At 40.2% G+C, this 24572-nt stretch overlaps 1 protein-coding gene across 7 annotated transcripts in view; it reads left to right on the top strand.

Moving 5' to 3' along the window:
• The first annotated feature begins 244 nt into the window (after positions 1-244).
• Pias2 (protein inhibitor of activated STAT 2) overlaps positions 245-24572 on the top strand; it is an 80342-nt gene continuing 56014 nt past the window's right edge. For 2 of the 7 annotated variants that reach the window (XM_057789194.1, XM_057789200.1), the window contains exon 1: positions 246-466. In XM_057789194.1, coding sequence (XP_057645177.1) covers positions 443-466 — 24 coding nt within the window. In that variant the 5' untranslated portion in view covers positions 246-442. Of the gene's footprint in view, positions 467-644; positions 928-17068; positions 17175-17283; positions 17325-24572 lie in introns of those variants that run through there. The other 5 variants (XM_057789195.1, XM_057789201.1, XM_057789197.1 and 2 more) reach the window with 4 other exon arrangements.

The following is a 24572-nucleotide window of genomic DNA, read 5'->3' as shown; positions in this document are numbered from 1 at the left end:
CTCTTTTCTCCCTGCCACTAGCTCGGCCAAGGCCTTCCTCCAAGTCCGGGAAGAACGCCGCGGTTCCGCCCGCTCCCACGAGCCTCGGTGGCGGCCAGCGTCCCTGCGTAGAGGAAAAGGGAGGAGGGGGCCGCGGAAAACGCGGGCCGGCGACGCTCAGCGGGGGACAGGCCACCACCGGAAGCGCGTGGGGGGCGCTCGGGCGGAAGACCGCGCACAGTGGGCTGGGGGCGCCGCGAGGGGCGGGGCCTGCGCGCGCCGGGGGCGGGGCCCCGCGCAGGTCACGTGACGGGCCCGGCGGTGGTGGCGGCGCGGCGGCGGCGACGGCCGCGGCGTCTAGAGCGGCGCCCCAGTGCAGGATGTTGCAGGAGACGGCGGCGGTGTCTTTGGCGGCAGCGGGCGGAGGAGCGGCGACGGCTGAGGCGCCCGCGGGCGGGATAAAATGGCGGATTTCGAGGAGTTGAGGGTGAGCGTCGCGGCGGGAGGGGGGGAGCGGAGGCCGCAGGGCGGGCGGGGGGGGAGGGGAGGCGGGAGCAGCAGCGCGGCGGCGCCGGGGCGTGCGGCCGGTTGGCGGAGCCGCATCCTCGGGCACTGCGCAGGGAGGGACGGAGCGGGCGAAGGCGGGCGGTTGGCCCGGGGTGGCTGCCGCGCACCTGGCGGCCCAGGGCCGGCGGACTGGCTCGGTGGGGCGCGGGCAGCGGCGCTCGCCGGTGCTGCGTGGCCGCCGTTCACCGGTGAAGATCGCCTGCGGAAACGTGCGGTCGCCTTTAGGAATTTTCCGCGCCCCGTCGTGGTCGAGGCAGGTCTGTCACGAGCTAAGGCCCCTTCCTCCCACCGGCGCTTCCTCGGCGTGGGGAGAAACGCGCTCTTTTGGGAACACCGCCTTCCCTAGTCGGCCTTAGATCGGTCACTTGGTTTGTAACCATGGTAAGGTATCTTCAGGGTCCGTGTTGTCATATAGTTCGTGCGCTCCTTTTGCTCTTGAGGAAAAACTGTTTCTTAGCCTCCGAACAAGGTCATAACTTTATTGTTGATACCTTTATAGTCGGGGTCGAAAACAGAGGCTGGAGGTTACACAGAAAAAAGATTTTTTTTCTCCTCCAACAGATCTTCAGAGAAATCTTATTCGTAGCCAAACCAGGATTGAACCATGAATTACGACATATGTGGGATGTTTACAGATAGAAACCCTGATTGTTTTGTTTGTTTGTTTTTAAAAATTGTGTTTTAAAGTGGAGACATGTAAGTCTGGATTTGAAGTTAAATCTGCAGCCAGTTGGGGTAAATTAGCCATGGGTGATGTTTGGATTACTTTACTTCACTGGTAAACTGTTCTGCTTTGTAAGACAGTTATTTGTGGGGAAAGGATGCAGTCTGGTTGGACACCAACAAAAGAAAGAATGTGAGGGACTGCACAGCACCTGCCATTTTCCTTCTGTTTCAGAAATGAACGACTTTTCCAGTAAAAAGTTAGCGATCCATGTTGTAGCCCCTATCAGTTTATACAGAGAACCGTGATTGTGAAGGATAATTGAACCGTACCTGTCCTGTGTTTAGTGATGCTCCTGAAACAGCGTGCCTCACTACAGTAAACCCAACACTGGATTCATTTTGCCCCGCAATATTGCCTTAACTTTTATCTTATTTTTTTAAAGATTTATTTATAAATAAATATTAAAAAAGGGAATACAAAGCCGGGTGGTGGTGGTGCACGCCTTTAATCCCAGCACTTGGGAGGCAGAGGCAGGCGGATCTCTGTGAGTTCGAGACCAGCCTGGTCTACAAGAGCTAGTTCCAGGACAGGCTCCAAAACCACAGAGAAACCCTGTCTCGAAAAACCAAAAAAAAAAAAAAAAAAAAAAAAAAAAAAAAAAGAATACAACATTCCTTCCATGTATGCTTGCATGCCAGAGGAGGGCACCAGATCTCATCATAGATGGCTGTGAGCCACCATGTGGTTGCTGGGAATTGAACTCAGGACCTCTGGAACGGCAGTCAGTGCTCTTAACCTCTGAGCCATCTCTTAATAACATGTTTATTTTCTCTTCCAGGGATGGGAGGTTTTTCATTTTTTTGTTTGTTTTTAATTTTGGTTTTTGGGAAGCTGTTAGAAATGTCACTGGTTAAAGTGAGAAACTAACTTTAATCATATAGGGTGGAAGGGGCATCAGGACTCAGATCAAAGTGGAACCAGGACCTTGAAAGTAGTGCAAACCAAAGCATCCCTTCTCTCTCTCTCTTCTCTCTCTCTCTCTCTCTCTCTCTCTCTCTCTCTCTCTCTCTCTCTCTCTCTCTCTGTATTTTGAGACAGGGTTTCTCTGTGGCTTTGGAGCCTGTCCTGGAACTCACTCTGTAGACCAGGCTGTCCTTGAACTCACAGAGATCCACCTGCCTCCGCCTGGGATTAAAGGCCCCAGGCATGTGCCACCACAGCCCGGCCCCCTTTTCTCTCTTCTCCATTTTGTTTTGTGGATAAGCTTCACTTTCCCATCACTGGAATCACTGGTGTTTGTATCTCCTTGTGCTTGGTAAAAGGTAATGTTCTTGGCTCCCTCCACTTTAGTAGAATGACTGTTGCCAGAGGTTTCTGTCCCACCTGGTCCGCAGCTGTTCAGTCCCAAAGAAACACACAGAGGTCTACATTAATTATAAACTGGTTGGCCTATTAGCTCAGGCTTTTTATTAACTAATTCTTACATCATTCTTGTCCATGTTAACCATGTGGCTTGGTACCTTTTATCAGTGAGGCATTCTCATCTTGCTTCCTCTGTGTCAACTGCAGACTGAGTCTTTCTTCTTCCCAGAATTCTCCTGTTCTTGTCTCCCCGCCTCTACTTCCTTCCTGGTCTGCCTGCCTATACTTCCTGCCTGGCTACTGGCCAATTAGCATTTTATTAAAACAATACAATATAAGCGATGGGGTACATGACCAGTGTCCCACAGCATCCCCCTGTTTTTTCCAAAACAAGAACTCTGAATTTAATCTTCCTTGTTTAGTCCCCCCCCCCCCCAGACTGTTATCCATAACAACTTGTAACCAACACTCTAAACAAAGATAAATATCCAAAAGATATTTTTTTGGGAACGTGGGTGGAGTTTTCCAGGCTACTTTCTGCTGATCAGGGGTGCTGATAATCTTATGGGGGCCTAAAGAAAATTTAGAATTATGATCAAGTCCTGACTGGAATATTCTGTGAGAGTTGGTCATCTCAGCCAGCAGTCTTGAAAGTGTTCTGGATGTAGAACTTAGACATCTGGGCCATCTGCTCTTAGCGGAGATTTCTCAGGGGGTCTTCCTTGATCAAATCTGATTTTTCTTAACCCGGAAGGAATCCACAGCCTCTCATTTCATGTGGCAAAACCTCTTTTCCAAAGTAACATATCTTTTGACTTAAATTTTGAAGTCAAGGCATTTTCAAAATATATATGTTAGATTAATCAGGCAGCATTTATAATCATATGTCTTTTAGCAGCTGTTGCTCCTTCCTCAACATTCAAACAATTCAAATACAACACAATAACATACAGTATCCAAACTTTGTGTATTATCCATCCTTATGTGGCTTTATTTTAAACTCTTTTTTTTTTTTTTTATTTTACATTTTGGCTTTTTGAGACAGGGTTTCTCTGTGCATCTTTGGAAGTCCTGGAACTCTCTATTGACCAGGCTGTCCTTGAGCTCACAGTGATCTGCCTGCCTCTGCCTCCCAAGTGCTGGAATTAGAGGTGTGTGCCACCACACCCAACTACTCTCTTTCTTTGCTTCCTTCCTTCTTTCTTTCTTTTCTAAGACTTCATCCTTTTTTTCTCTCCCAAGCCTACATATATTTTTAAACACACTCCAAACTGTTTAGAGGTTTTTTTTTTTTTTTTAGTCTGAATCTATCTTTATGATATAGCTCTCTTTTTCTGACCACTTGAGTCTTTAATTTGCTAAGAGATATGGCTAGGATTAAAGCCGTGACTTTGACGACTGGATCCCACCCATTCCTTATCTTTCTGAGAGTCTAGCCTCCATGGAGGTACTAGCTGGAGCCACAGCTCTTTGGAGATTCAAGGTCCCTGCCACCAACAAGAAACGTGCTGTCAGCTATTTATAAACACCATTTAAGTACTTTGTGGCAGAGCCTCTTAAAAGAGCTGCAAGGTTTTTGCAGCTAAAGCTGAGTCAGGAAGCCTCTCTTAAATGAGACCCACTTGCCTCTAGCAAGTGGCAAGAAAATGAGAAAATGCTGCTACCAAGAAGCTGTGCTTAACTGTCCTTTTGTGTTAGAATTACTTCCCAAACTCTCTCAGGTTTTATGTGGATGCAGTTACCCATGTTGGCGCCATTTGTTGACAGAGATTTCTGTCCCACCCAGTTCCTCAGCTGTTTAGTTCCATAGCAGATGACCACCAGAGACTTGGCCTCTGAGGGTTTTTCATAGGAAAGGAAGGAAGGTTGCAGGCTGAGTAGATGCTGGAAGATTATCCGCTATGTTTTGCCTTAGCTGCTTAGGGCAGACACATTATCCTACTTCCCAGTGCAAAAAGTGATGATGATGGCCGGGTGGTGGTGGTGCACGCCTTTAATCCCAGCACTCGGGAGGCAGAGGCAGGCGGATCTCTGTGAGTTCGAGACCAGCCTGGTCTACAAGAACTAGTTCCAGGACAGGCTCCAAAACCACAGAGAAACCCTGTCTTGAAAAAACCAAAAAAAAAAAAAAAAATGATGATGATGATGGCACATATCCATTTTAGTATGTTCCTATATGTGCTGAACTCTGGTTCAGATATTTCATATATACACTGTTATTCTCATAATTCTGTGAAGAAAGTAAAACATAGATAAGTTTTGACCTAGATCCCAGTTTGAGAGTAGAAATAATCAAATTTGAAACAGCAGTTATTTGACTTCAGAGTTCTGTTAGATTTTATTGTCCCGGTGACTTTGGGTCTAAGTGGAACTCCTAATCACTGAAATTCATAGAATAAATTAAATGATAGACACCACCATTTTGTAACATAAAAGTGGAAGGAAAACTGGAGAGCAGGCTAAAAACCAAGAGAAACATGAAAGAAAAAAAAAGAACGGGAAGAAATATGGATGACTCTCAGATGATAGTTTCTGGTCCAGTTTATATTCTCCTCATCAAAATGACAAATTATAGGACCATGCAAAATTGTGGGCGTTAACTTTTTGGTTTTCTTCTTGGCAGTGGGAGATATGTTAGACTGATTTGGATACTGCAGTTTAGCTGCTGAGGATCAGTGTAGCATTAGTTGTTGCATAGGACTGATTCTGTGCCTATACTGGAAACAAAGATTTCTTCCCTGGTGTGGTTTAGTTATACCTGTCATTACCACTTTTTAGGCTTGGTGTAAAGGGTTGGGGATGAGAGATATCATTTGATAAGGTAGCTACAGACAAGACAGTGATAGAGCTAGTGACATATGTGTGCCACAGAATATGGCACCTCTGTGTTTTGCCTTTCAGTTCAAAGTGACTAGGAGGTTATCAATATAGTTTTCTTCTGTTCTTCTGAGAGAATATAGTGAATCTAGAGCTTTGACCAGAGTCCTCTGAGCTAGAGCCAGGGCTTTGGAATCATGGTACAGACTTGATATAGGAAACCATTCTAAGGGTTGAAGAAAGGAAAGAAGTTCTTTGAGAAGAAGAGGTGGCTTGTGTAGTCAAAGGTGATTATGATAGTGTGACTTAAGAAGCTTTCATGTACTGGGGAAATTATTTGGCTCCCTAGATGCTTACTTAAAGCATCTTTGTTATAATTGAAGGGATGACCAACTGGTTTGTGAATTAACTTGTTACAAGATTGTTTTAGTTACTCTTCTATTCCTGTGACGAGCCACCATGACCAAAGCAGCTCTTACAAAACATTTAATTAGGGCTTGCTTATAGTTCGTGAGGGTAGTCCATTATTATTGTGGGAAGCAGACAGTCATAGGCTAGAGCAGTAGCTAAAATAGTGGTTTTCAACCTTCCTAATGCTGTGACCCTTTAATACAGTTCCTCATATGGTGGTGACCTCCAATCATAAAATTATTTTTATTGCTGCTTCATAACTAATTTTGCTACTATTACAGATAACAAACATCTTACGTTTCCCAGTAGTCTTAGATGGCCCCTGTGAAAGGGTAGTTTGAACCCCAGGTTGAGAACTTCTGAGCTAAGAACTTCATATGTTGATACTCAGTAGGGAGTGAGAGACACATGGCCCTGGCCTAGGCTTTTGAAACCTCGAAGCCCGCTCCCGGCCACACACTTCTGTTGCCCACAATTCTAATTGGTTCAGTAGTAAAAACCCAGAGTCAGGTATCAGCAAATGCTGAAAGATCAGAGAGAGAAAGGAACAAGTCACATCCAACTCTTACATTCTAACTCCTCAGCCGAAATAGGACTGAACTGCTGTCTCCTTCTGCTTTATATTCCTTTCTCTACCCAGTCATAACATTTCCTGTTTGCACAGCCCTTTAGACCTCTGTGGTTAACTAGTGGCTAGCTCTGCCCTCTGATCATCAGGCAAGCTTTATTAGAGTACAAACTATCACCAAAGTATCACCACTTTCCCCCTTTTTTCTCTAAAATAAAAGGTTATAAGGAAAACTATATTCAGTAAGTACAATAACTACATATGGACAATAAATACATCAACAGTGTTTAGTCTGTTAGCAGTTGACAAATTCAAAGAAAATACTCCTTATCTATCCTATGTTGATAAGTTCAAAAGGTTGTACCTAACTCAGTTTCTGTTCTAACTTGTATTACCAAAACTTTCTTTTAGTGTCTCTCAATATTATACATTTTATACCTCTTTAATGAATTTCTTTTCTGAATCTGATAACAAAGAAAACTATAACTATAAAATCTTCAAGTCCATCAGAGACCCAAGAAAAGATAATATTACCTGAGTGAGCAAGAAGTATGAGCAAGCCGGGCGGTGGTGGTGGCGCACGCCTTTAATCCCAGCACTAGGGAGGCAGAGGCAGGCGGATCTCTGTGAGTTCGATCCAGCCTGGTGTACAGAGCTAGTTCCAGGACAGGAACCAAAAGCTATGGAAAAACCCTGTCTCGAAAATCCAAAAAAAAAAAAGAAGTATGAGCAAGAAGTGCAAGCAACTTCCCAAAAATGTGAGATATAACAGAAATAGCTGGCTGACTGAACCGAATTTTTCTCTTTAATGTTGGAGCACCTGTCTTCTGTCTTCGGCCTAGAGGCCTAAAATCTTTGACAGACATGTCTGTGAAGCAGGACATTCTGAAGGGCTGTCCTTGTCTTGGCAAAGTTTCAGTCTTTTCCTTTGTGTCCTGCTTGTCCAATTTAGACAGCATACTATCAGCAGTCAAGGAAAGGGCATTTTCTTACCCAGTGACTTATCACAAAGAAAGTAAATTCCTTATGGAGTATCTTTTTATGTCTGTCATCTTCTCTGAAGTAGATTGATGCTGCTAGGAGCAGACATGTCTTATTGTCATAAAAAAGAAAAGAAAAGAATATGCTATTGAAACATCTTGAATGCCATCTTCTGTAGATATCTGAAGTGTTTGAAGACAACCTATCTAAAATATATCTCTTTGCCTTTGAAAACTACCCAATAAGACTACAAGTTTGATTGTATTGACTAACTACTAACTTGCTTTTGTTTGTATTCTAATTAGTAACTTTCAAGGACTAGCAATTTTCATCAAATTGTTAAGTGAGCAGATAGGTACAATACTGTGAATACAATTAGAAATTTATGTACTTTGTGTTCTAACAAAATTAATCTCAAATTTGTATCAATATGCAAAGACCCATACCCATGTAAGATATTTAAAACAAGTGTTGGTCCTTTTTTATTTTTATTTTTTTAAAGATTTATTTATTTAGTATGTATACAACATTCTGCCTCCATGTATGCCGGCATGCCAGAGGAGGGCGCCAAACCTCATTACAGATGGTTGTGAGCCACCATGTGGTTGCGGGGAATTGAACTCAGGACCTCTGGAAGAGCAGCCAGTGCTCTTAACCACTGAGCCATCTCTCCAGCCCCGTTGGTCCTTTTTTAAAAAAGCAGATTCAATAATTTACACTTTTATCCTATTTCTATATTCCTCCTTTTTCTTTTCAGAGTAGACTCAATATATCTACCTTTAAGTCTATATACTCCTTTTTTTCTTTTTAAAACAAGAACTCTGAATCTAATGTTTTTTTGTTCATTTTTTTCTTGACCATTACCAATAATAACTTGTAACCAACCCCAACAATGACAGATATCCATAACCTAATGAAAGACCAAAAACCATCATGCTACCTTGGGCATGTGGGTGTCGTGTCTTAAAGTTACTTTCTGCTCTCTGGGGGCAGTGACATCCTTTCCTGAAAAGAAAAATCTGAGTTAATTGTCGAGTCCTGGGAAAGGTAACTGTATCATTTGTTATTCAGTCTCTACATAATATGAAAGAGCAATACTTGTCTCAAGTTCTGGCTAGAGCTGTCTATGAGGCTGGATCATCTCAGCTAGCCATTTTGAAATTGTTCTGAGCAGTTTGTAGTGGAAAACTGGTCTTCAGGTGGTGTTTTCAGCTTAGTAGTGTTACCATAGTCCTGGTGGAATTGTAATTGTAGGGCCCCATCATCTTTGGAGACTTCAAAGGTAACTGTACAAAACAACATTTTAATGTCATATGCAGCAGATCTCAAAGAGGTTAAAGGACTAATATTTTTATGTATATCCAGAGTACAAAAACTTAATTCCTAGTTACCTGATAGAGACACAAACCTGAAATCATGTATAGGAAGCTAGATGATTCCTTTTTCTAGAATTAGTTAGGTACTCTATATGACTATCATGACAGAAAGTTTAAAATATATGTGTAAATAACTATGTATATCTTTTAAATTTTGAGATAATATTTATATATCAAGACAAGCCCTAAAGAATCAAACTCAAAGTATTTAATGAGATTAGTGGCAATAACAATAGTCCCTAAATTTTTTTCTTCAGTTCCATATCAGGTAGGTCTTCTGACATGAGACAGATTTTGGGTTTTACAACAAACATACTTGGGTTTAGAGAGGAGAGAACCACACTCCCTAACTCCAAAGCCAGCTTTAATTTTTAAGTAGACTGGCACTACACATTGACTGTTTGCATTATATATCTGTTGAGAACAGCAGAAGCAAACATTTGGGGAGATTCATGAAGTTTTATCCTGTTGGAAATGTGACATGCCAGTAGGCTAATTACTCTTTTTCTTGGTACCCCCCCCCGCCCCATGATTTGTCCTTTTTCTTTACAAATCTCATTTGTCTAGTGTTCTTCAGATTCCTTAGCTGGATGCCTTTATTCTCCTTAAAATATTAAACAAAACAAAACCCTTCCCCAATCTTAACTTTAGGGAGGATTCCTTTTGGCGGCTTATATCTGATCAAATCAGAAGCATTTGTTAGTTATATAAGTTAGTTTAGATTAAATGGTGACATTGGTTGATGAACTATCATCTCTTCTGATTAAATTGCTCTGGGAAGCAGTTACTTCTATGACTACAGTAAATACTGAACTGTATTTGGCATGTGGCCTGGAAAAGGACCCTCAAGTTGTTTCCTGATGGCAAGGTGTTACATTGACTGTCCATTTGTTGATCTACATTCATTAGCCAGTTCCTGTCTTTGCCATAAATTCTGCATAATCTAGAAAGAAGGGGTATTTTGTTTGAATTATGCTTAGAAAAATCATTGTTTCTATGAATACCCTGCCCTGTTTACAGTCCCTTTTTAGGTGACTGTGTGTACCACAATTTAAACACTTGACATTTTGATTTTTCTTCAAACCTCTGGGAATGAAATAAGATCTCTTTTTTAAGTATTATCATTGTCATGAGATTCAGTATTGATTATATCTCAGGTCTATTCCTCCAAGGGTGCTGATCTTGCCTTTAACAGCCTTTTCCCCCTTTGCATTGTGCATTAGTATTCTCAAAAGCCAGAGATTTGATTATTATTTGTCTAGCTTCTGAATTTGGTATCATTTTATTTACTGCTGAAGTCAATCTTCATAAGAAATCCGTGAAAATTTCCTTTGGGCTTTGTATAACGTTAGTAAATGATTCAGTTTTCTTTCCTACTTCTTCAGTTCTGTCCCAAGCGTTCAAAGCTTCTGTATGGCAAAAGTCAAGGCAGTGGTCATCATATACAGATTGCCTTTGTACATCAGCATAATCTCCCTCTCCAAGAAGTTGGTCTTGGGAGATTTCTATACCTGAAGGTCTACTATATTCAATGATCTTACCTCCCATCTTCCCACCAGGTCCTCCTTTGTAACTGAGGACCATGTTCCATAACTGTTGTAACAAAGTCCAGTCTTGAGGGATAATTCTATTACAAGCTGACCATGAGGTGAACATTTGCTTCACAAAAGGTGAATGCATACCATATGAGACAGTCGCTTCTTTGAATCTCCTTAAATCTAACATTTCCATAGGATTCCATTTAACTCTTGCACAGCCTGGGGATAACAATCTTTTGACAGTTGTTCCAGTAAGGTGACTGGATAAATTAAAGTTGGTTGTTTGGAAACCTTAGGCTGTCCTCTTTAACCTTAAAATGCAACACTGAGATTTTTTTTTCCATTAGATTCTCCTGTTGAATATCTCTAATATGTGTTCTAATAGGTTTTTCTAAGGCCTGTATCTGGGCCATCATATCAACCACCTTTTCTAGAGATAAACCAAGAATTATTAAACCAGCTATAAAGATTATCAAAATGATAATTAACATTATGTCAATATCTGTTAAATTGATTATCCCTTCACTTAATTGTTCCAATTTTAAACTAACCATTCGATTAAATTAAGCATAAGTGAAAATAAAGCAATAAAAATCTGTGGCAAAGCAAGTGGTTTATGAGGCTGTTGCAGGCATAATAGGATATAGTTGCAGTAAACTATACGGGTGTTTTATCAGAGGAGGCACCGGTTGTGCCTCTGGTGCCTAAAGACTGGGAGTTTGAGGCCAGCCTGGTCTACAAGAGCTAGTTCCAGGACAGGCACCAAAGCTACAGAGAAACCCTGTCTTGAAAAACCAAAAAAAAAAAAAAAAAAAAAGAAGTCAGAAAAGTTGAATCCCCTAGGTCCCTAGAAGAGTAACTAGTGTTCCCAGCTGCTGAGTCATCTCTTCAGTGTTCTTCCTATCCTTTCCTTTCCTTACCTTTCCTTTCCTTTTCCTTTTCCTTTTCCTTTTCCTTTTCCTTTTCCTTTCCCTTTCCCTTTCCCTTTCCCTTTCCCTTTCCCTTTCCCTTTCCCTTTCCCTTTCCCTTTCCTTTCCTTTCCTTTCCTTTCCTTTCCTTTCCTTTCCTTTCCTTTCCTTTTCCTTTTCCTTTTCCTTTTCCTTTCCCTTTCCTTTCCTTTCCTTTTTCCTTTCCTCTTTCCTTTCCTCTTTCCTTTCCTTTCCTTTTCCTTTTCCTTTCCTTTCCTTTTTCCTTTCCTTTCCTTTCTTTTCCTTTCCTTTTTCCTTTCCTTTCCCCCTTCCTTTCCTTTTTTCTTTCCTTTCCTTTTTCCTTTCCTTTCCTCTTTCCTTTCCTTTCCTTTCCTTTTTCCTTTCCTTTTTCCTTTCCTTTTTCCTTTCCTTTTTCCTCTCCTCTCCTCTCCTCCCCTCCCCTCTCCTCCCCTCTCCTCCCCTCTCCTCCCCTCCCCTCTCCTCTCCTTTCTCCTCTCCTCTCTTCTCTTCTCCTCTCCTTTCCTTTCCTTTCCTATTCTCTTTTGTCTTCTTGTTCTTTTCCTTTTTCTTTTTTTCCCCTTGAACAGTGCAGTATGACAACTCTTTGCATAGCACTTACATTTTTTTAGGCATTGTAAGTAATCTAAAGTATTCAGGAGGAGTTATAGATGACATGAAAGTTTTGTTTGCATATTCTTTATGTATAGAGACTTACTGATTCTGTGTGGCTTCAATAAACCCTCCATTATTTTAATAGAGTAAATTATAAAGGTTAAGTCACCCTGTTAATAGATATATAGTATTTAAAACATACATTTAAGAATTGTAGAGATACAGATTTAACGCAATGCCATCAAAATCCCGGCATAATTCTTCAAAGACCTCGAAAGAACAGTACTCAACTTCATATGGAAAAGCAAAACACTAAGGATAGCCAAAACAATCCTGTACAACTAAAGAACTTCTGAAGGCATCACAATCCCTGACTTCAAACTCTACTACAGAGCTACAGTACTGAAAACAGCCTGGTATTGGCATAAGAACAGACAGGAGGCCGGGCGGTGGTGGCGCACGCCTTTAATCCCAGCACTCGGGAGGCAGAGGCAGGCGGATCTCTGTGAGTTCGAGACCAGCCTGGTCTACAAGAGCTAGTTCCAGGACAGGCTCCAAAACCAGAGAAACCCTGTCTCGAAAAACCAAAAAAAAAAAAAAAGAACAGACAGGAGGACCAGTGGAACTGAATAGAAGACCTGGATATCAATCCACAAATCTCCAGACACCTGATCTTTGATAAAGAAGCAAAAAATATCAAATGGAAAAAAGAAAGCATATTTAACAAGTAGTGCTAGCATAACTGGATTTCAACATGTAGAAGAATAAAAATAGACCCATGCACAAAAATCAAGTTCAAGTGAATCAAAGACCTCAATATAAAGCCATCCACACCGAATTTTGTAGAAGAGAAAGTAGGAAATGCACTTTGGCACAGGAGACCACTTCCTAAGTATAACCCCAGCAGCACACACACTGAGAGAAACAGTTAATAAATGGGACCTCCTGAAACTGAAAAACTTCTCTAAAGCAAAGGACACGGTCAGCAAGAAAAAACGACAGCCTACAGAATGGGAAAAGATCTTCACTAGCCCCACATCAGACAGAGAGCTGATCTCCAAAATATACAAAGAACTCAAGAAATTGGACACCAAAAGATCGCATAATCCAATAAAAAAATATGGAGTACAGACCTAAATAGAGAACTCCCAACAGAGGAATCTAAAATGGCTGAAAGACACTTAAGGAAATGTTCAATACTCTAGTCATCAGAGAAATGCAAATCAAAACAACTCTGAGACTACATTTTACACCTGTAAGAATGGCCAAGATCAAAAACACTGATGACAACTTATGCTGGAGAGACTGTGGGCTAAAGGGAACAACACTCCTGCATTGCTGGTGGGAGTGCAGCTGGTACAGTCCCTTTGGATGTCAGTGTGGTGATTTCTAGGAAAATTAGGAAACAATCTTCCTCAAGACCCAGCAATACCACTTTTGGGTATATATCCAAAGGATGCTTAATCGTGCCACAAGGACATGTGCTCAACTATGTTCATAGCAGCTTTATTTGTCATTGCCAGAACCTGGAAACAACCTAAATGCTCCTCGATTGAAGAATAAGGAAAATGTGGTACATTTACACAGCAGAAAAAAATAACAACAGCTTGAATTTTGCAGGAAAATGGATGGAGCTAGAAAACATTATTTTGAGTGAGGTAACTCAGACACAGAAAAACAATTATCACATGTACTCACTCATAGGTATTTTTTAATCATAAAGCAAAGAAAGCCAGCCTTACACATCACAATCCCAGAGAATTTAGACAACAATGTGGACACTAAGAGAGACTTACATAGATCTAATCTACATGGGAAGTAGAAAGTAGAAGAAGACAGGATCTCCTGAGTAAATTGGGAGCATGAGGACCTTGGGGGAGGTTGAAGGGGGGAGGAGAGAGGCAGGAAGGAGAGCAGAGAAAAATGTAGAGCTCAATAAATATCAATTAAAAAAAAGCAATTGTAGAAAGAAAATCAATTTTCTCCAGTGGAGTGTCACTGGGTCTACCACCCACATTAGATCTCATATTCAGAAGTAGTTGATCAATGCAAAATGGGTTTTTTAAAACAAACACATAATCAAAAAAATTTGATCATAATCAAAAAAATTTGAAAGTCTTTTTTAAAGAATTAAAAACCTATGCTACCTTTATGCTTTCTGTATGTTCTATAATCAAGTAAATCATTTAATAAACCTAACTTACTGAGTATCATAACTTAGCAACTCAGTCCTTACTGTTCCCATTCATAATTGAGCGAATGTCTAGAAGCTTCATCTCAATGCTCGCTTGGCATATCTCTTTCTCTGTCTCTGTCTCTCTGTCTGTCTGTCTGTAGAGCTCTTTCTGAGAAAAGATCTTGCTGTGTAGACCAAGATGACCTCAAACTTACAGATCCTCCTGCCTCTTCAGTGTTGAAGTTAAAGAAAGGTGTGTGCCACCATATGTGACCTGCTTGACTTCTCAACCTCTCTATTCCCCATTCTCTGGGGAAAAGTCCAAAGATTCAATGTTGTAGACTCCTTTGTTTTAGAATTTTGGTCTCTGGCCTTGCTGCCCTTGTGGTAGGTACTTCATGCATTCAAACAGATGTGTGAAAATATATTCATTCATTTGTCTCTCTGGAGGGGAGGATTGATCTTGAAACAGTATGGTCAATCACTGAAGTATACAGATTGTAAAAGTCTTCTGCTTCCTGTTGTAGCCGCCATTGGAGAGCAGCAGCCATGGCCCTGTGCTACCCATGGCCATGGGCCTCACCAGGGCACAAGTTGAGGAAGAACAAAGTTAATTCTGGATCACCTGGAATAAGTTCAGCAGCTTCAATATGTAAAACAATTCTGTATATTGAAAGTCAATAACTGTATTAAAAGGTTCTGGAAAGTTTAATAACACCATGAGAACAGCATATAATTCTGATTTCTTAACCGAATCAAGGGTTTTGAACCACTTTTCTTAATTTTCCTGACTCATAACCTGCCTTTCCTGGTTTATTTGCATCAGTATAGAGTGTAGGGGCTCCAGAAATTGAAGTTACCTTTACTATATGAGGGAGAATCCAATTGGTTCTTTTTATAAACTGAAGTTTCTTGCTTTTGAGATGTTTGTTGCTAATTTCTCCCTAGAAATTACTGCAAACTCTTTGCCAGTATTCATTTTTTGCCCATAATGAGGCAATTTCAGCATTGATTAAAGGTAGTACAATTTCTGCGGGGCCTATTTCTGCTCTTTGTTAAAGTCTCAATTTTCTTTTCAGAATAGAAACCTTTTTTTTTTAAAACAGATTTTTAAGTTTTTGCTCTATGTGATAAATATCCATTCTAAGATATCATCTTTTCTCTACATAGGAATTGCTACAGGAGAATGAGTAGAAGGTAAAGTAATCAATGCAGACAAGCTCTGGATCTAAGTGATCTGCATGCACACACAGCCTTTGTTTTTTTCTACCAGAGCCAATTCTCTGAGTTTCAGTTGGTAGTTCTCTTGGACTGTTTAAGTCCTTATCACCATGTAAAGTTTGAAGTGAATGACTTAGTTCTTCAGTTATAAATCCAGTTGTGGGCCATAGCCAGTTAATATCTTTAAGCAATTATATATATATATTTATTTATTATGTATACAATATTCTGTCTGTGTGTATGCCTGCAGGCCAGAAGAGGGCACCAGACCCCATTACAGATGGTTGTGAGCCACCATGTGGTTGCTGGGAATTGAACTTAGGACCTTTGGGAGAGCAGGTAATGCTCTTAACCTCTGAGCCATCTCTCCAGCCCCCTCTATCAGCAATTTTTGGAAATTATTGAGTTCGTAATTGATTTCTTCTGATTTGTACTTTCCGTGGTTGAATTTTATGTAAATCTACCTTATATCTTAAATATAGGATCTCTTGTGTTTTTTTTCAGGAGCAATTTATAATCCCCAACAAGGTAAAATTCTCTTCACTTATTCAGAAATTGTTTCTAAAATTACCTGTTTCTGAATCAGCCAATAAGATAGCATCCATACAATGTAGACTGAATAACCTGTTCACAAATTAGTTCTAACAGCTATTGTATAAAATACTGAAATAAATTGGGGGTATTTAACATTCCTTGTGGAAGAATCTTCGAGTGGTACCTTTTAACAGGCTGGGAACCATTATAAGTAGGCACTATGAAAGGCAAACTTTTCTATCCTGTTCTTGTGAAGGTATAGTAATAAAACAGTCTTTAAAATCAATCACTGTTTTAGTTCATCCCTTAAGTAATAAAGAAGGCAAGGGAATTCCAGGCTGTAGAAAGCACATTGGCTCAATCACCTTATTTATGGCTCTTAAATTTGTTAACATTCTTCATTTTCCAGATTTGTTTTTAGTAACAAATATAGGAGAAATCCAAGGACTGGTTGATTCTTTAATATGTTGAGCATTTAACTGCTCTTGTATGAGCTGTTCTAATGCTTGTAATTTCTTTGAAGTCAAAGGCCATTGTTCTTCCTACACAAGTTTTTCAGTTAACCATTTGAAAGACCAGCAGCTGTTATGCCCTGCTCATGTACATCCTTGATAATCCCTTTTAATATTTTTTATCAGAAGCACATGTTAGTTTATGGTTTGTTTCTGAGATTGGAGGAATGTTTATCTGTGTTTTCCATTGCTGTAAAAATCATGTCCCTCTCCCCCACAATCCATTGCGATGTTAGCAACATATGGTTTTAATTTTCCTATTTGTCCTTCTGGCCCTATACACTCAACCCATTTTGCATTTTGTTTTACCTGAGATAAAGTTCCAATCCCTGGAAGATGAACATTTACCTTCTGAAGAGGCCAAACTGAATGCTGAGATTTTGTTTAAATGATTGTTGTTTTTACTCTTCAGTCTACCAAACCCTCAATTTCAGTGCCATTTATTTGTATTGTTAGCTTTGGTCTTTGATCATTTATGGAAGTTTATCAAAATATTTGTTTTATGATCTTTCTTGAAAGTTTTTAATCTGTTGAAGCTGTTCTTTCATACAGAGCAGTATGATTTTTAATAACAGGCATTAAAATCCAATAGGAACAAAAATGTCTCAAGAGCAGACAAAAGAGTCAGAGACATTCTCTACTTCTACCTTCAGGGGTCTCATAAAGTATCAAGCTAACAACCATATCATATACGCAGAGTATTTAGCACTGACCTGTGGGCCCCTACGAGCCATACTTAGTTGAAGTCTGTGGGCCATGTTCTCCTGTTATCCTTGACCCCTCTGGCTCCTACATTTCTTCCTCTCCCTCTTCCACAGGATTCCCCAAGCACCAAGGGGAAGGACCTGATGGAGATCTTCAGTTTGGGCTCTCTCTCCTAATTTGGCTGTGGGTCTCTGCATCTGCTTCCATCAGCTGCCAGAGGTAGTCTCTTTAATGTCGATTGGGCTAGGCACTGATCTATGAGTGTATAAGGATATTGTTAGGAATCAGTCTATTGATTTTTTTTTTTTTTCTTTCTCCTTCATCATAGGTCTCTGGGCTATATCCAGCCTCCCATTTCTGGTCATCCAGGTAGTGTTGGGCGTGGGCTTTCTCTTGTGTGGGCAGTTAGAGCAGTTATTGGCTGACCACTCCCCAATGTTCTGTGTGTCTATTTTCCCAGTACATCTTGTAGGTGGGATAGATTTTATGCTGAAGATTTTGTGGCTGGCCTGGTGTCCCATTTCCACCTCTGGGAGCCTTGCCTGGTTATAGAGAATTTCCGATTGCGGCTCTGACTCCTCCATTACTAGGAGCCCTCGCTGGGGTCACCCTTATAGAATACTGAGAGTTCCTATTGGTCTAGGTTTCCACCTCAACCCTGTACTCCCTCCCCTCCTCGGCCTGATCTCTCCTGTTTTCAGTTCACCTTTAAAATCTATTGTTTCCCCTTCCCAGGGAGTTTCATATGTCCTCTTAGAACCCTCCTTGTAACTTAGCATTTCTGGGTCTGTGGATTGTAGCATGATTATAATTGACTACTGTTTACTTATAAGTGAGTACATACCATGTTTGTCTTTTTGGGTCTGGGTTACCCAGTCAGGATGTTTTTTTCTAATTCTATTTGCCTGCCTGCAAATTTCATGATGCCATATTTGTCTTTAAATAGCTGAATGATACTCCATTGTATAAATGTACCACATTTTCTTTGTTCATTTTTCGGTTGAGAGATAACCAGGTTGTTTCCATTTTCTGGCTCTTATGAATAAAGCTGCTATGAACATATTTGAGCACATGTCTTTGTGGTAGGATGTATCATCCTTTGGGTATATGTTCAAGAGTGGTATAACTTGGTCTTGAGGAAGATTGATTTCCAGTTTTCTGAGAAAATGCCATATTGATTTCCATAGTGGTTGTATGAATTTGCACTCATACCAGGAATGAATGAGTGTTCACCCTTGCTCCACATTCTTGCCAGCATGAGCTGTCACTTGTGTTATTGATCTTAGCCCTTTTGACAAGTGTAATATGGAATCTCAAAGCAGTATTGATTTGCATTTCCCTGATGGCTAAGGATGTCAAGCATTTCTTTTTGTTTCTCAGACATTTTGGTTTCCTTTATTGAGAATTCTGTTTAGATTTGTATTCCATTTAAAAATTATTTTTATTTTATGTTTGTTGGTGTTTTGCCTGCATATATGTCTATGTAAAGATGCTGGATCCCCGAGACTGAAGTTTTAGATGGTTGTGAGCTGCCATATGGGTGCTGGGAATTGAACTGGCGTCCTCTGGAAGAGAGAAGCCAGTGCTCTTAACCGTTGCATCATCGTTACAGCCCCAGTACCCATTTTAAAAATTGGATTATTTGTTTTCTTGATAATGTAGTTTCTTTATATATATTTTGGATATTAACTCTCTATCTGATGTGGAGTTGGTGAAAATCTTTTTCCATTCTGTAGGTTGCCGTTTGGTCCTCTTGATGGCATCCTTTGCTTTCCAGAGCGTTTCAGTATCATGATGTCCCACTTACTGGTTGTTGATCTTAGTGCTTGTGCTATCAGTGTTCTGTTCAGGAAATTGCCTCCTGTGCCAATGCTTTCAAGGATATTCCCCCCTTTCTCTTCTATAAGGTTCTGTGTATCTGGTTTTATGTTGAGGTCTTTGATCCACTTGGACTTGGATTTTATCCAGGGCAATAGATACGGATCTATTTTTACTCTTCTATATGCAGATATCCAGTTTGACCAGCACCATTTATTGAAGTTGCTTTTTTCCCCTCCATAGTGTCTTTCTGGCTCCTTTATCTAAAATTAGGTGTCCATTGATCTATGAATTTATGTTTGGGTTTTTGATTTGATTCCATTGATCAGTGTGCCTGTTTTTATTCCAATACCATGCAGTTTTTATTACTATAGCTTCGTAGTGCAGCTTGAATTCAGGGATAGTGATACCTCCAGAAGTTCTTTTTATTATTCATGATTGTTTTAGCTATCCTGGGTTTCTTGTTTTTCCATATGAAGTTAAGTATTATCCTTTCCAGGTCTATAAAGAACTGTGTTGAGGGGTGGGGTGCTGGAGAGATGGCTCGGCGGTTAAAAGCACTGGCTGCTTTGGCGTCTAGAAGATTCGAGTTTGATTCCCAGCACCCACATGGCAGGTCACAACTGTCTGTAACTCCAGTTGCAGGAGATCTAACACCTTCATACCAGTGTACATGAAATAAAGTTAAATAAATTTCTAAAAAGAGAATTGTGTTGGAATTTTACTGGGGATTAAGTGGAGTCTATAGATTGCTTTTGGTAGGATGGCCATTTTTACTATGTTGATCCTACCCATTCGTGAGCATGGAAAATCTTTCTGTCTACTGATGTCTTTGATTACTTTCTTCAGAGAATTGAAGCTTTTAATCTTACAAATCTTTCACTTGCTTGGTTTAGAGTTAACCGAAGATATTTTATATTGTTTGTGGCTATTGTGAAGGTTGTTTCCCTAATTTCTTTCTCAGTTCATTTGTCATTTGTATATAGAAGGGCTACTGATATCTTGTTTTTTGAGTTAATCTTGTATCCAGCCAGTTTGCTGAAAGTTTTTTTATCAGCTATTGGAGTTCCCTCATAGAATTTTTGGAGTTGCTTATGTATACTATCATATCATTTGCAGATAACAATATTTTGATTTCTTTCTGTTTTGTATCCCCATGATCTTTAGTTCTCTCATTATTTTAACTAGAACTTTAAGTACTGAATAGATGTGGAGAAAGTGGACAGCCTTGTCTTGTTTCTGCTTTTAGTGGGTTGATTTGATTTTCTCTCCATTTAATTTGATGTTGGCTATAGGCTTGCTGAAAGTTGCTTTTATTATGTTGAGGTATGTTCTTTACTCTTTCCAAGACTTACATCATGAAGGGGTGTTTAGTTTTGTCAAAGGCTTTTTCAGCATCTAAGTGTGTTTGTATGGTGGATTATATTGACAGATTTTCCTGTGTTGAACTATCCCTACATCTTCAGGATGAAGCCCACTTGATCATGGTGGATGATTTCTTTGATGTGTTGTTGGATTCACTTTGCCAGTATTTTATTATTTTTGCATCAGTGTTCATGAGAGAAAATGGTCTATGATCCTCTTTGTTGAATCTTTATGTGGTTTAGGTATCAGGATTACTGTGGTCTCATAAAGTGAATCTGGCAGTGTTGCTTCTGTTTCTGTTGTGTGGAATAATTTGAGGAGTATTGGTATGGGAGGGTCAAATTTGAACTAAACTAAGACCACCCCTCCTATACACTCTCCAAGATCCCAAGTTCACCCAAGTTCTTAAAACAAGTCGAACCACCTGGGTATGACAGATGAGGGTATGATTGATGACCACTAATCACATGGCTCATGACAGCTCAATAATGCCTGATGTATTTTTAACTACTCTTTAGTTCTGTACTTCCCCTCACTGTAACCGGTCAGGTTAAATGTCAGCTACCCCAAGACCCTCTGACAAGGAAGGCTGTGACCCACTTGTTATTTTCCCTTGTAGTTTTTCCCTATATAAACCCTAATCTATAAATGCTCAGGGCTGCTCTCCCACCCATTGTGCTGGAGTATTGGACAGTGGACCAAGCGTTTGGTAGTCTTGTTTGGGGTTCTCGAGGTATAGGCACAACAGGTATTAGCTCTCTCCTCTTTGAAAGTCTGGTAGAGTTCTGTGGTAAAACTGTTTGGCCCTGGGCATTTTTTTTTTTTTTTTTTTTGCTTTGAAGTCCTTTAATTTTTCCATTTCTTCATGGGTTATAGGTCTATTTGAATTTTTATCTGATCTTGATTTAACTTTGGTGAGTGGTATTTATCAAGAAAGTTATCCATCCATTTCTTTGAGATTTTCCAGTTTTGTAGAGTACAGGTTTTTTTTTTTTTTTTTTTTTTTTGTCTTTTTTTCAAGGCAGGGTTTCTTTACGTAGCCCTGACTGTCCTGGAACTTGGACAGACTGGCCTTGAGCTCAGAGATCTTCCTGTCTCTGCCTTCTGAGTGCTGGGATTAAAGGCGAGGGTCACCACTGTCAGTTGGAGTACAGGTTTTTGAAGAATGGTTTTTTAGATTTCCTCAGTGTGTTTTGTTATGTCCTCCATTCTATTTCTGATTTTGTTAATTTTGATATTCTCTCTCCCTCTTTTGAGTTAGTTTGGGTAAGGGTTGTCTATCTTGTTAATTTTCTCAAAGAACCAACACTTTGCTTCATTGATTCTTTGTATTCTCTTTGTTTCTATTTTTTGTTTTCAGCCCTCAGTTTTGTTTCTTTTCTCTTTTCTTTTCTTTTGGAGGCAGAGTTTCTCTGTAATAGCAGCTGTCCTAGCTGCAGCTGTCCTGGAACTAGCTCTGAGGACCAGGCTGACCTTGAACTCAGAGATCCTCCTGTCTCCTGAGTGCTGGTATTAAAGGTTTGTGCCACCACCACCTGATCACATTAGAGCTTGAATCTATTCTGCTGGGTGTTTTTCTTTAGGTCAGTGCCTTAGGGTTTTTATTGCTTTGAAGAGACACCATGACCTCAGCAACTCTTATAAGGAAAACATTTAATTGGAGTGGCTTCCTTATAATTTAAGAGGTTCAGTCCATTATCACCATAGTGGGGAGCATGGAGGCATGCAAGCAGATGTGGCGCTGCAGAAATAGTGAAGGTCCTACATCTTGCATGCAACAGAAGCCAACTGTAAATCACATTGAGGGAAACTTGAGCAAAAGAGACCTCAAAGCCCACCTCCACAGTGACAGGCTTCCTTCAACAAGGCCACACTTCTTAATAGTGCCATTCCATTTGTGGGCCATTTTCTTTCAGACCACCACATCCCACTCCCTGGCCCCTAAAGGCTTATAGCCATATCAATACAAAAACAACAACAACAAAATAACCAAAAAAATGCATTCAGACCAACTTCAGAAGTTCCCACAGTCTACAACAGGCTCAAACTTGTTTCAAAGTCCCAAGTTTCTTCTGAGATGCAACTGTAATCCCCTGTAAAAAGTAAAAGCAAAAGCAGATCACCAACATATAATGACATAGGATATTTATTACCATTTCAAAACATAATAGGTAGCACAGCAAGGAAATACTGGACAAAAGCAAGACCAAAAACCAGCTGGACAAGCTCCAAACTATATCTTCATGTCTGATGTTGAAATGGTCTTCAAATATCTAACATCAGTTTGCTTTGTTGACTGCAATACACTTCTTTCTCTTGGGTTAGTATCTCATGACTGGCATCTCTGACATATTGGGTTCTCCAAGGCTGCAACTTCACAACTTCACACAATGCCTTCTCTACTAGTGTTCCTCCATTCAGGAACACCCCAAACACATGCCTGGCCTCAGCGGCTTTCTTTAGGAATGGAAGCAAATTCCATAACCTGTTTCTTTTCAATTCCATAGCTTGTTTCTTTTAAATTGCATAACCTGTTTCTTTCATTCTTAACTCTAAAGTCAGGACCAAGGGGTCAAAGCTGCCAAGTTTTGTACCTTACTGTGGTTGGAATATGGCCTCTTGTTCAACTACATCTTCACCAGCTTTCACTGCCTTAGCTTGACTGGTTTTGAACTTGGACCAGGCTGGCCTCAAACTCATCCACTAGCCTCTGCCTTCTCAGTGCTGGGATTAAAGGTGTGCACCACCAACTCTAAACTTTCCTTTCCTTTTCACAAGTTGGAAATATAGCTGGGTGGAATCTTGCCTTGAGGTCACCATTCCCTTTATTTCATTTCTTAATCTGTTTATCTCCCTGAACAATGGACTTAGTTCCATTCCACTTTTCATGCTCCTTTTGTCCTCCAAATTTTGCTTTTGTAATTTATCCTGCACAACTTTCTCTTTTTCATTACAAAACTTCATTAGATTTACCACTAATATCCACACGATAGAGTCTATATTAGGCTGTCTTGAGATTTCTTCTGCCAAGGGAATTAATTAAAAATTCTTCACTTTAGCCTCAGACTGACTTTTCTGACAAGGTCTAAAGGCAGCCACGTACCTCACCAAAATATCACAAGAATGATCTCTAGACAACATACTAAAATTCTTCTCTGAAATCTCATGAATGAGCTCCTGACAGTTCAAATAACTTCTAACACCACTCACACCACTCACTGTCTTCCATACTTCTACTATGATGGCATAAAGCCTTCTACTACTTCAATCCCAAAGTACCAAAGTCAAACTCCTTCAAACAGACACATGGTCAGGCCTGTCAGTGCGATACCCCACTCCTGGTACTAACTTCTGTCTTAGGGTTTTTATTACTATGAAGAGACACTCTGACCACAGTAACTCTTCTGAGTAGCTTTTTTGTTGTTGCTAAGGAAAATATTTAATTGAGGTAGCTTGCTTGCATTTTGAGAGGTTCAGTCCATTATCTTCATAGTGCAAGCATGGCAGCTTCTAGGTAGATGTGGTGCTTGCTGGAGGAGTAGCTGAGAGTCCTACATCTTGTAGGCATCAGTAAGTACTGACTCACTGGGCAGTATCCTGAGCATAAGAACTCTCAAAGACTCCCACCCCAGTGGCTGACTTGTACCTTCTAATAGTGCCACTACATTTTACAAAAACTTTATGAGTGTATGTATACACTACAGTGTTTTTGGTGTATGTACTCTGTTCTCTTCTTCACAGGAATACAGAAATTAAAATAGACAATCAGTCTCTATTGCCCTATCTTCAGGGATTTTTTTTTTTTTGACAAGGCCACCTCTGCCTCCTGAGTGTTGGGATTAAAGTTCTTTGATACCACTGCCTAGTTTATGGATTTTCTTGGAGACAGGGTCTAATGAATCCTAGGCTGGCTTCAAACCTGCTATGACTCTACTTACTGAGCTGTATTCCCAGCACCATGTAATCTTCATGCAATATACTCATTGGTAACAGCTTGCATTACAGTTGGCATAGGCACGACTTATAAACCAGTTGTTATTAGGGTGAGGTGCTCTTTTAGTCATTACAAAGATACCTCACAGGCTGGTGCATACCTTTAATCCCAGCACTCAGGAGGCAGAGTCAGGTAGATCTATGTGAGTTCAAGTCTAGCCTGGTCTAAAAAGTGAGTTCCAGGACAGTCATAGCTGTTGTACAGAGAAACCCTATCTTACAAAACAAAACAAAAAACCTAAAACATAAAAAAAAAAAAAATCCAAAGCAGTGATTTTTTTTTTTTTTTTTTTTTTTTTTTTTTTTACCTAGTATGTTATAGCCACACTTAGTTCTCTCCTACTCATTAACTCCTAAACCTTAATTTCAGAGACCTACCAATCAGTTCTTCATTTCTGGGTTTATTTTTATTTTTAACATTGCATGCAGTCTGGAGAGGTG

This window comes from Chionomys nivalis, chromosome 14, assembly GCF_950005125.1.
Source record: "Chionomys nivalis chromosome 14, mChiNiv1.1, whole genome shotgun sequence".
Lineage (NCBI taxonomy): Eukaryota > Metazoa > Chordata > Mammalia > Rodentia > Cricetidae > Chionomys > Chionomys nivalis.
The sequence above is the reverse complement of the archived record's forward strand: the minus strand, read 5'-3'. Positions and strand labels throughout refer to the sequence as shown.